Here is a 12,698-nt window from a genome sequence, read left to right on the forward strand (position 1 = left end):
AATGCATCATTTCCAAGTAAATGCAAATTGTAAAAAAACAATCCTAAAAAAATTTTGATGAATTTTTTATTAAAATTAAAATAACCCTCAGTTTCTTTCAATATTTTACTTAAAGGTGAATAGTAAAACATAATTTTATAATTGCTATAAAAAACTTATTATCATAATAAAACTTTAATATCGTAATAAGGCCGGGATAGCCTGGTCGGTAGGGCGCTAGGCCCATGTCCGAGAGTTCATGGCTTTGAACCCCGCCGGCCGAAGACTTCTCGTGTAGTAAATGGTGACTGATGCACTTTAAATCTGTTGAGTCACGAAGTCCTCCATGTTCCCATAACAAAGCATACCTCTGGGGGTACTGATCCAGGAGTTTCCTTGTCTTATGGATTAGTTCAAAATTACTGAACATTAGTAGTCATAAACCCAAAATTGGGTCGGCTGTTCAGTGTACATAAATGAAGAAACATAAATAATAAAGAAACATACAAATATTATTTTTGTCATATTTATAAATAAGCAATTATACCCAACGTAAAAATACGGCTGTTCAGCGTACATAAATGAAGAAACATAAATAATGAAGAAACATACAAATATTATTTTTGTCATATTTATAAATAAGCAATTATACCCAACGTAAAAATAAATTAAAAATACTGGTTACTTTATTTATTATTTTAAACTTTTAACAAAGAGTAAAAAGTTGCCAAATTGTGACACACAATTCACAATTATAAAATTATAGGTACTTCCAAGCAATTTACAGACTGTTAGAGGCATCTTTTAACTATATAACAAACATAAAAAAAGCAAAGAAACATACTGAAAGTGATAAAAGAAAGATTATCAAAAGCTTTAAGAAGCACAAGAATATTTCTTCACAGAGTGAATAGTTTTAACAGTTATTAAATAAATACAGTAATTTAATAAACCAGAACAATATTCACAAAAATTTAAAATAAAAGAATGTACATAGGATAAACAATTAAACATTAACTTAAAATAAAACATTGTACTTAAACATTTCCATTGTTTCTTTATGTGATAAGAAAATAGTTTGATTTCTATAAACGTCAATAATTTCAAATTTTGGAACATCTTTTAGAGCGTGTTTGCCCACAACAATAATATAAGGAATTCCCAGTTCAGAACACTCTTGCACACGTTTACCAATCGTCAAATTGATCCGATCATCAATAATAATATTCCCCGCTAAACCATCAATATTATTTAAACTATCAGCAATATGATTGGAAAATGGCCTGCCATGCTCTTCTTTACTGTTTTTCTTAGGAGAAATTATTGATATATAAAAAGGCGCAATGGAAAGAGGCCACCGCAAATCACTACTGGTAGAAAGATTTTCCAAGCATGCAGTGAGTATCCTTGTAACCCCGAGTCCATAGCAACTAGCAAAACAATTAACTGATTGGTTTTCAGATGAATCAAACTTAACTTGAAAAGGTTCAGAATAAGTTGTGCCCAACATAAATGCATGCCCAACTTCAAGAGCATTGCACTTTTGCAATGGCATATCACAATCGTTGCACTTCCCATCACCAATATTAGTCACAATTTCGACATTTATTCCAGTTTTGCAAGAGGGGCAAAATAAAATTTCATCCTCTCCGATTTCAGACTTAAAATGAAACTCGTGTGACTTTTTCCCTCCTATGTCCCCACTAGATGCTTGAACTTTGATAGGTTCAATGTTTAAATGTTCACTGAGTAGTTCATTATATAATTTACACATTTGTTCATAAGTGCACTGCGAAGTTTCTTCCGACGAATCAAATGCATACATGTCCTTCATTAAAAATTCTCTCCCCCTTAAGAGACCCAATTTTGGGTTCATCTCATCTCTGAATTTTGAGGAAATTTGATAGAGTTTTAATGGTAGTGATTTATAGGACATACAATATTTTGATAATAAATGATGGGCTATTTCTTCATGAGTTGGCCCTAAACAATGTTCAATCGATGATCTATCAGTGAGTTTAAACAATGAGTCAATAGTATTCCATCTGCCAGATATTTTCATTAACTTTTTCGGAATAAGAGAAGGAAATAACACCTTCTGCCCATCAGCTTTAGCCATCAATGAATCTATTAAACAACATAGTTTCTCAACAGATTGCACAACTAAAGGCATGAGAACAAATGTTCCCGGGCTAACATGTTTGATTAATCCTTTAGTAAGCATTAGTTTCAAACTTTTACAAGAAGATAACGCTGCTTTCTCCTTTGGAATGGATTCCGGGAAACACAACATTTGTGACATAAGTTTGGGCTTTGAAAAATATCGAATCATTTTAATGAATGTTCAAAATTAGAGACTGATTTTGAATGACTAATATTTGAAACCAAAACTAAACTTATTAATATTTAAATAAAGAATAATGTTAAGAAACTTATCTCAAAGAAATACAGTATGCTGTACAAATAGTCAACCGGTTGCGGGCATACAGTTTAAAAAGTTTATTAACTTGAATGCTCAGTGCTCATAAAAATACAAAAAATTGCAGACTGTTTAAATGAACTTCATCATTTCACTTCTGAAAATACAGAGAGCTGACATTAATCACTAAGGCTTTTCAAAAATTTTTCGAGTGATGAATCTAAATTCGATGAAATATTTGCAATTTTTCTAGCAAAAAAAATCCACTTATAGGGTCATTAAAACAATATACATTACTTTCTGGTAAACTTATTCGTAGTTTATTAATTAAGGTAAAAGCGTGTATTTTTTCTAAAAGAAATTTCTATTTAAGAAGAACGCTTTCTTATCAAGAAAAAATGGGCAGCTGGATGCGATCTAATACAAAAGCTCATGGTTCAAATAAATCAAAATAAACAAAATTGCATGTTTGTTATAGTTTTTAATTAATTTTTGGAAGACTTTTAATGTCTTTTTGTGTAAGAGTTTTCTTATGGGAATATTATTAGATTGTTTTAATAAGTAAAATATTGTTTATAATAATAAAAGTTTATAATTTATGAAAAGGAGTATAACTTTCTAATGATTCAATTAAAAATTGTAATTCAATTACATGAAAATAAGTGAATAAATTATAATTTTTAGTATAGTAATAGTTATTTTTATGCGAATCATCATAGAAGAGATATAAATGACTTGTTTTATGACAAATAAACTTTTTTCTCGGCGAAATACGCTTCTTAAATCTGTGTTAAGAAAATATGTACATGGCTTTGCCACCCAAACTTTCAAGAAACGACATTGTTTTAAAAATCTCTTTCCTTGGAAAAGTGAAGAAGAATTTGGAAATAGTTTAATTTCTTCGATTATATATAAAAAAGGTAAGTTGAAACTGCTGAACTATCTTAGTGTTTTTAATGCGTTTCAGTTTATTCGGGTGCCCGCGAAAAGTAGCCCAAAAATGTAGTCTTGTCTTCTTTTGCTTTTTGAGAAATGCCTTTGATTTATTTTTATTTTCTTGAACTCATTAAAATTAAATAATTAAGAAAAAGGGGATATTTCTGTATCGTGATCTGTTGCGCCAACTACAATGGGCAAGAAGCCAAACAGATTATAAACTTGCAATTTTTTTTAATTAAAAAACATGTAGATGTTTGCCCAGGGGGTGACTACAAGTTATACCTTTCTGTGATTCACATGTATGTGATGAGAAAACAAGTATATTATTTTGCATTTAAATATTTTCCTTCCCATTTTTCTGGTACCTCATGTACTTAAATATTTATTGAAAGGGGCTCTAAGTTGTTCACGCTAAATTTGTATTTGCACTTGACTGAGATGTTGTTTCCTATTGTAATTTAAATAATGATGTGTTTTTGTGTCTTCAATCAGATTCATTACGTGAAGTTCTGTACAAATATTTTATTCACAGTAATAAAAATGAAGCAAAATTGCGATTATATGTGTTCCGAAACTTTACTTAACTTTTTTCAATATTCTTTTTAATTTAAATGGATATAACTTCTCTAATAAAAAACCTAGAAGATTTATTGACAAAAAAAAAAATTATTAAATTTTTATCACAAAAAATAACACAGAAGAACTTTAAAAAAAACTTCAGCATTCTCATTCAGAATGTTTAGAGTGCTAATATGAGGGGAAATTCTAATGTTTTCCTCATAATTTTGATACTTCATTATATGGTAATTATTTTGAGGCCTCTGATCCAAAGAAAATTATTTTAACTACCTGCATAGTATTTTTTTTTTTCACAGATGGGAAATGCAATTTTACAGCATCAGTGTTTTCATCATAGAAAAAAAATGTGTGAGAATTTCTCTCCCTTTCTTCAAAACAGGGTGAGATTTCAAAAAGTTAAGTGAGATTTATAAAAATTAAAAAAACACAAATAGACTTGAAAAAAAATCATTTCTTTAATTATAATACATTTTTAACATCTTCCATTTTTTATAGCATTGAATATTTTTGCTGCATCATCATAGAAGATTTTGCGTTTGCAATGTATTTGTCCATCTTACATCAGTGCATAAAAAATTTGAACGTCTTAAATGAAGAAACCTTACCTACGGTAAACACGTAGTTGCAAAGAAATGTGTTCTGGAAGGGGTTCCATGGCTCGGAGGGATAGTGTTCTGTTTTTCGAAAGGTTCTGAACAATACTGGTAAATAGGGAAGCTAGATAATAGGGCAATATGAAAATAATGAAGGATCCAGGAAGAAAAGTGAAACGGATTTTATTCTAAATGGCGTAATGTGAAGCTTTTTCCAAAATGCGAGAAATTTGCAAGTTTTGAAATTGATTTATAGAATGTGCAAATCTCTTGCAGCAATCATTTTTTAATGCGAGAAAAGAAAAAAATGTGTGACATTCTCGCATTCTCGCGCTGTAGTGAAAACACTGAGCATTGATAAAGGATGTTTATTAAGGTAATTCTTATTGATATTTTTAATGGTCTTATTGATATGTTTGAAGTCCTCACCCATTTATATATTTTATTTTAGATGGATTGATAGCTCTTAATAAACCATTTGGAGTAAAGATTCATAGTCACGATAAGCCAGGTAAGAATATAGGTCAAAGCTGTCTTACTGTTTTGATATTCTTATTGTAAGTTTTGTAATATATTTAATTTGAAGTTTAAAAGTTCTGAGGAACTTCATAATTTACCACTTAATATAATACATCACCCTTGATTTATCAAGAAATAGAATTACTGTGTTAGTATATTCTGGAACTTAAGTACTATTGTTACTTGAAATAAACCATATTTAAGAAAAAAGTTATATTAACATGCTATAAGAGTTCAAGTTAACCTGCTATAAGGAAATTTTTCCAAAACCGTTTAAGAGTAGGACCCAATTTTAGTAAAATTTCTGGGTCAAAATCTAAATCCGTCAAAAGGAAGAAAGTATCTGTATTTTATCAGAATAAGTACATTTTTTGGTTTGATTTCATACCTTAAAATATTGACTGTTCTATCGAATTAATTTACATATGTGAGATGGAACCCTGAAATCAATAAGATAGAGTCCTAGTATGTGAAAATTCCATTACTAGATCAAAAGTTATTCAAGAAGTACTTTTCTTCCTTTTTTTTTTGTACTTATGCATACCTCTAAAACCTTTATATTTAAAAATTTTCTTTTGTTTATTTTTCCTTATGAATATTTTTTCTTCCATATATGTTTTGTTATGATTAATTCTTTCATATTAATTTACTTTTGCATTCTAGGGGCTCGATCAAAGCCCGGACAGCGCAAAATAGTACCAACGATTGCAGAGACTGATTACACTATTGAAGATGCTTTGCCCATTTTAAAGAGCCATTTAAAGGCACCTGGTTTATCCATTTTAAAATCAGCTGAAAAGTAATTCATATAATTCTTTTCTTTCATCCATTTTCCTCCTTTTTGATCTTCTTTTTTCCTATTTTTTTAACTTTTTAACCATATTAATCTCTTTTTTTGTGGAATAGCATACTAACATATTTCTTTTAGTTAATTCAAAAAAATCTTTTTTTTTTCGGTGTCCATTGTTATCAATATTTAATATAGAGTGCAACTTTGTAAGTAATTTGTTTTAGATTGATAGATGGCTTGTTACAGTTTTGTTGGCGTATCACAAGTAAGACTAGAGATTGACTATGGATGTTTAAAGAAACAATTAATTTATAAATTGCTGTCATGTTTTGTTATTTTTTATATGTTATATATTACAAAGTCGTATGAAAAATTAAGGACTTAAGAAAAACTATTATAATTAATTTGCTGTAAATCTGTCAGGGCTCCCACGATACAGGGAGAACAGGGAAAACCTGCAATTGTTAGGGAATTTTATTTTAACTCCAAAAAGCAAGGAACACTCAGGTAAAGTTGTGTAATATTTTACAAAAAACCTCGAAAATTCCTGTATCATACATGGAAAATAACCAGTCTTAGAATTGTCAGTAACAGTAATCAGTTATTGAGATTAGAGTTAAATAATTCTAACATTTACTACAATTACTTCATAAAATTCTGCTTTTTTGTGAAACTTTCCCATGTTTCCATTCTCATTCTGTTATATGTTTTTGCTCACAACATTTAATATATTTGGCATTACAAATAAAAAAAAAATCAAAGTTTTCTGATGGAAAATTGCACGGTATAGATAAAATAAGGTATAGATTTTTACCTGATATTCCTGAAAAGGTCAGGTATTTTATTTATTTTTTTTTTTTTCAAATTGAGGGGGAACCCTGATGTGTTTATGCTTTAAAATAATGATATGCTGTTAATTTAGAAAACAATGTTTGTCTATTAAAGATTGAATTTCATTGTTTTACAGAGCATCACAGCCAAGTCTTTCTGTATCATGTGGATTGAATGTAACTTTTTTTAACTAAATTTTTGAGAGAAAATGTATTTTCTTTCTCACTGTGTCTCTGCCTGAAGTTAAAAATTTCATATTTTTGCCTACCTTAAACATAGCATTTTCATTACAATTAGGTACACAAGTGGAATTGTTTTGCTAGGTGAAAATGAACAAGTATCTCTTTGTTTAAAAAAATCAATTGAAAAAGCCAAACAACAAAAGACTCCTCATCTCATTCATTGGTAAGTAGTTAGTTTTTACATGAATGCAAGATTTGGGGATATTTTCGTATCATGATCTGTTCAGCCAACTATAATCGCTAATGTGCCAAAGAAATTTTAAACTTAATTTTAAACTTAAAACATGTAGGAGTTTGACAGGGGTTGGATACAAGTTATACCTTTCAAGTTAGTCTCCTGTGTTTTTTTTCTTTAGTATTAAGCTGGCACTGCCCAGAAGTTGCCAAGACTTTGATTATTCTGTGCCAGAGATCATAATACGAAAATCTATCCCAAGATTTTCTTGTTTTTTTACATAAATAATAATTATTATTTCAAAATTTATTTGGGACAGTATTTTTTTTTTAAGTTTTGTATTTGTTTTTTATGTAGTTTTATTAGGTTTTAAATTTTCTTCTAATGGTTTTAGATGAAATATTAAACTTATCGTTACCTTTTTAATTTTTTTGCATTAAATATGTTTTCATTTGTTTGTGGCTTGGCAATTTTAAAAAATTAAAACTGCTGAACTTGATAAGCACTATCCTGGTTAACATGATTTAAATCCTGTGGTATTTTTAAAGTTATAGACTTGTTCTGCCAAAAGTAATTTAGAATAATTATTATCTTTCTTATGTTTCTTGCTCTCTGTTCTACATTTGAAATCTTATTCAATTTTAGTTTAAGCATAATCCCTGTAGCAGAAACTCGCAAACGTTGCAGTAGGTACTGCAGATTATTTTTTTATATCGGATTTCAAAATAATAAAAATATACTGCCTGTGAAAAACAATGACTGACTGTTTTTTTTCCACATCTTCTTTCTTTTTTTCTTTTTTTTAAGTAAATAAAATTTCTGAGATCAACAGAAAAGGTTATTTTTTTAACTTCATTGTTAGCAACAATACGGAATCATGATGCCCCCGTTTTTAAATTTGACATCCAAAGCAATTCATGATGCAAGTGCTGCCTGCTTGCAGTGCTTCAATAAACCAGTTATAGAATCTTAAGTTTGGCTTTAGTTTATTGAAGGAAGTAATTTAAAAAATTTAGAATTGTTCTAAAATATTTTTTTGTAGGAAAAATAAAAAACTTTCTGAATGTAGTTAATTTTTATTACTTAACATTGATAAAAACATTTTTTTGAAATTCTAGTAGTTTCTTTCTTAGGTCTAATAGTATAATATTATTTATGTGTGTAGATTTCTACTCATTATATTATAAAATTTATTTATTTATACTGTTCTAATTTTAGGATGTTGACACATGGTGTTCCAGTAATTAAAGATAGAAAGGAGAGAGTCGCAATTAAACTCTTAAGTGAAGATGCAGATCAGCCTAAACAAGTAAGCTCAAGCTTAACTAAATTTCAAACACATTGTAAAAATTTATTCAGTTATTAAATACTGTAATTTAGTAATATTCAAATTAGTAGAAAATGCTGTAACTTTGGCTTATTATTAATTATCAGATACACAGTGGAATAAGACTACTATTTTTTAATATGCACAGTGTTCTGTAAAGATTGTCCTTAATATATATTTTTAGAATTCTTATAAAAGATAATAAAAAAGAAAATTGCATAAATAACCCAGATTTTTTTCTAAAAAAAAGATGGGTTTTTTTGGGTGGTGGTGGAAAAAGAAGCAAATAAATAGTATATCATATAGATAATGAAATAGATTTATTATTAAATTTATAATAGCTAGCAGCATTAAAATTGGAAAATATGTTAAACATAAAATTTACTTTAAAAATCAAACAAACAAATAAAATCATTAAACAGCTTCTTATGATTTTTATTATGTAAGAGCTAGCTAACAAATATTTCTCAATTTCAATAAATTAATTTAATTTTATGTAAACTTTGTCATACAGATATTTTAAAATATAGTTTGGAGATAACAACATAAAAGAATGCCCAATACTTCTTTGAAACCTCTTCTTTTTTCTCTTTTTACATTTCAGTTTTGACCATTACCAGTTGACACAAAATGAATTAACATTTACTTATCATTCACACTTGCAATTTGCATTCACACAGAGCATTCGGGTGTAAACATAAATTTCTGGGGAATCTTCGGAAATTTCAGGCTAGTTAACAGGTATAAAATCGTTTGGCAAAATACAATTTGTTTCGACAAATTTGTGATTTATCATATTTGGCGAGTTGGTGAAAGCTTAGTGTCGACCCTGAGATAAATTTAGCTATTTTTTAGTTTTTAAGGAATTAAAAAAAAAGAGATATTGTAATAATCTGCCGTTTGTTTATTTTTTTATTTACCCAAAGATTTAGTAAACTAGTCCGTGATTTAATTGATTTGTAACTCTACTAGCTTACTAATTATCACCTTTCTTTATTCAAGCCAATTATAGTATTTCAGTTCAGCAGAAGAAATGTCAAAAGTCATATTCTACATCCAGTAAATGTTGAATACAAAGTTTTAGCTGAAAATAAGACTGTATCTTCGAGTTTAATTGAAGTTGCTTCTTCATCTGGTAAGCAAATAAATATTTCATATGATATGCTTTAAAAAATGGTTGAATGTGTCTTTGAAAATTATACAAAACTTAACCTTATCTCAGTGTTGTTAAAATGTTCCAAATAAACTCCTGAACTGTAATGAAAAACTTGAATTTTATATAAATTTCCCTACATTAAAAAAAAAAAAAAAACCCAAGTTAAATAAATATATTAGGATATGGAAATTGGTACACGTTATTAACAAATATCATATTTGATAATGTAAAAACTTTATTTGCTTAAAAAATTGTAAAGGTGTTAGAAGTTAAAATTTTTGAAGCGTGCAAAAATAGGTACCTATTCTCAAGATTTGGTGTCAAGGTGTGAATGAAGAAAACAAAATAGGTTTGAAACATAAAATGTACTGTCGCTAATCAAAAAATTTAAAATAAGTTAATCAGAAAAATGGTGGTGGCCGAAAGAGGCAAATCAGGCTAGGTTGCATTTTCAGGCTCCATGAAGGTGAAAAACTGATGGTGCTTACTAGGAAATCAACATTCATATGCATTACAAAATAAAATTTTCGACTAAGATAATGTGTGACAATAGACGATTTATTGAATTCTTGATGACTGACATATCTATCGAATTTTTTTAAAAATCTAAATTTTAATATGCATTAGGCAACTATATGTTTTCTGCTTCAAATCTGTTTCATTTTTCTCATTCATTTATGGCAAGTCTTGAGAATGGGCATCTTGTTTTGAGCCTTTGAAGCATGTTGTCTTTTGTTACTTTTTGAAACAAATTAAGTTTCTACATTATCAAGTATATATTTCCCTTTCTTATAATTTTTCATTTAATTATTGTGTTTCTTTTAAAAAGTTAAACTACAAACTTAAGAGTGTAGAGTAAACTTGTTTTTTCTTTCTTCCTTTTAACAAATTGTTTTTATTTGCAGAAAATAACATGAAACGAAATAAATATTTTTAGCTTTGTTTGCAATTTCATACTCATATATATTGTATTCAAATTCTTAAGTGTATAAATGTAAGATATAGATTTTATTTTTATGAAACCTGCATTGAATAGAAAATCCATATCTAATATGCTACTACAATGTTCAATTTCGTATCCTTGAAATTTTGAACAGAACCCAGAAGTCTTGAGAACTGTTGGACAAAACCTAATATGCATTTGCATTATCAATGGAGGAAAATTTTCCATGATTAGTCCAATAGCTAGAAGAGTCCTTGTTGCTAGGAGTATTTTTCATCAGCATTGTGCCAACCTGGCCACCTGGAACAATATTTTCTATTCAACTAAATTTCTCTACTTTTCTTTTAGTTTCTGATTTGATAAAAAAAAAGTCTTGTTAAACTTACTATTAACTTTTTTTTTCAACAACGTATTTTTCTAATTAAAAATAGTCTAATATAAAGTAAGGCTGTGGTTATATTTTTGTATTTGCTCTTAATCTCGCATTCATGTTTGTACTATTTGTTTACATTTTGATTATTTTTCTTTAATTTTTTCCAGTTGTCTACCACTTTGTGAGAGTCTATGCCTCTACCCGAATAGTTCCTATATTAGGAGATATTTTATATGGATCTAGAATGAATACAGTTTTAGGCATGCCTGTTCGTTTACATATCCAGCATGCACAAGCACAAGATATGCAGGTAAATACATGTACATTTATTATAAAACACACACTACAGAATAACATCAATTTATAGATCTGTAAAGGAAAAATGAATTAATTTAAATTATAGTATTTTAACAAGGTTATAAGTATTTTGATAAATATTTTTGTAAACATCAAAAAAATATTATCTAAAAAAATTTTTTTAACCATCTATCTGTTAATAAATTTTTAAAATCGTCTTCTTGCATTTTCTCTGTATTGTGAAGGTTGTTAAAGGTTTTACAGAATCAAAAATTAGATAATAGCTGTTTTCAGTTTTGAAAAATCCATAAAGGATGTTACTTTATGAAACTGTATGATCCTCAATTTTTTAATTTTGTTTCTTAACTTCTTTCTTACAGAATATCTAATGCTTAAAAAGTATTTTTTTACTAAAAGTTCTTTCAGAATTCTAAGAACCCAAAATAAATATTTTTCATTTTGTAGTATTTTTTAGATTCTTAAAAATATCTTTTCTTAATTTTAATTTTTTAACAGACTTATTGATTTTTAAAATGCTTTTATTTTGTTACCCTACTGAATAATTTTTATTTGCTGCTGATTAAATGTCTGTATTTAGTTTAATAATTCTCTTTACTCAGTGAAATATCTGGTTATTTAATCAATTTAAAAAACTGAATATTTTGAGAGACCTTTAAAAGAAATAAACGATTCTTCAAAATTAAATTTTTAAAATTTCTTTTTTTTTTAATTTTTATGTACCTCTTAAGTTTTACTAAAAATGATAAAAAAAAAAATTGCAGCCTTTACCCAAGAAAATGTCTGAAGCTTTGGATTTACCTAAAGGATTGCACGGACACACCATGATGCCTACTATGCTCCATTTCCGAAGTATTTTGCTACCAACCTTTGCAGGTAAAGAAGATGTTATTATAACTGCTCCACCCCCAATACATTTTCAATGGACTGCAGAGCAGTTAAATTTGTTAAATAATTGTAAATAAATATATTTTTTAAAAGTATATTGTTTTTATTAATAAGACAGAGTCAAAAAAAGATATTGTGAGAAAATACAAACTGTAATGAGTAAAATCAAAATGATCATGATTCTCACTTAAAAAAAAAATTAAAGTTATTTTTTGAAATGAAATAACTAATATTTTTTAGAAATCATTACGACACTCTTAACAAATAAGTTTTATACAAATAATATAAAAATTATATGAACATTTAACTTTTGTTGTACATGTTGCTGAGAGAATATTTAATTTGTCTTCCCAGCTGATTTCTATCATGTCTGTAGTTCAAAAACAACGAGTGTTCTTCAATAAAGTATATTATGATATTTAAAAGAATTATGTATCTAAATTTTGACTTCAGACTTTGTGGACCATTCAAAATTATATATGTGGCTTCTCACTTATGAAATGACAGAAAAACATTATTTTTTAAACATGAGGAGCAGTTGAATCGAAGTATGAAATTTTGTATTAATTGTTTATGATTAAAAATTTTTTTTTACCATTTTATAAACTAGCTACCTCTCGGCAATATTTC

At 27.9% G+C, this 12,698-nt stretch overlaps 2 protein-coding genes across 2 annotated transcripts; one reads left to right on the forward strand and one right to left on the reverse strand.

Moving 5' to 3' along the window:
* Positions 1-643: 643 nt before the first annotated feature.
* ProRS-m (prolyl-tRNA synthetase 2-like protein, mitochondrial) lies at positions 644-2,687 on the reverse strand. The gene has a single exon (XM_016054998.4). The coding sequence runs from the start codon at positions 2,309-2,311 to the stop codon at positions 998-1,000; it is 1,314 nt and encodes a 437-aa protein (XP_015910484.3). The 5' UTR covers positions 2,312-2,687; the 3' UTR covers positions 644-997.
* Positions 2,688-2,794: 107 nt separating this feature from the next.
* Positions 2,795-12,163, forward strand: LOC107441619 (mitochondrial mRNA pseudouridine synthase RPUSD3). Its single transcript, XM_021147298.3, has 8 exons — positions 2,795-3,318; positions 4,961-5,020; positions 5,692-5,827; positions 6,947-7,054; positions 8,285-8,375; positions 9,396-9,528; positions 11,033-11,175; positions 11,945-12,163. The coding sequence occupies exons 1-8, from the start codon at positions 3,129-3,131 to the stop codon at positions 12,143-12,145; spliced, it is 1,062 nt and encodes a 353-aa protein (XP_021002957.3). The 5' UTR covers positions 2,795-3,128; the 3' UTR covers positions 12,146-12,163.
* The last annotated feature ends 535 nt before the right edge of the window (positions 12,164-12,698 follow it).

The sequence above is a fragment of the Parasteatoda tepidariorum genome, chromosome 6 (genome assembly GCF_982258835.1).
Source record: "Parasteatoda tepidariorum strain Cologne lab strain chromosome 6, Ptep-v5.0, whole genome shotgun sequence".
In the NCBI taxonomy this organism is placed as follows: Eukaryota; Metazoa; Arthropoda; class Arachnida; order Araneae; family Theridiidae; genus Parasteatoda; species Parasteatoda tepidariorum.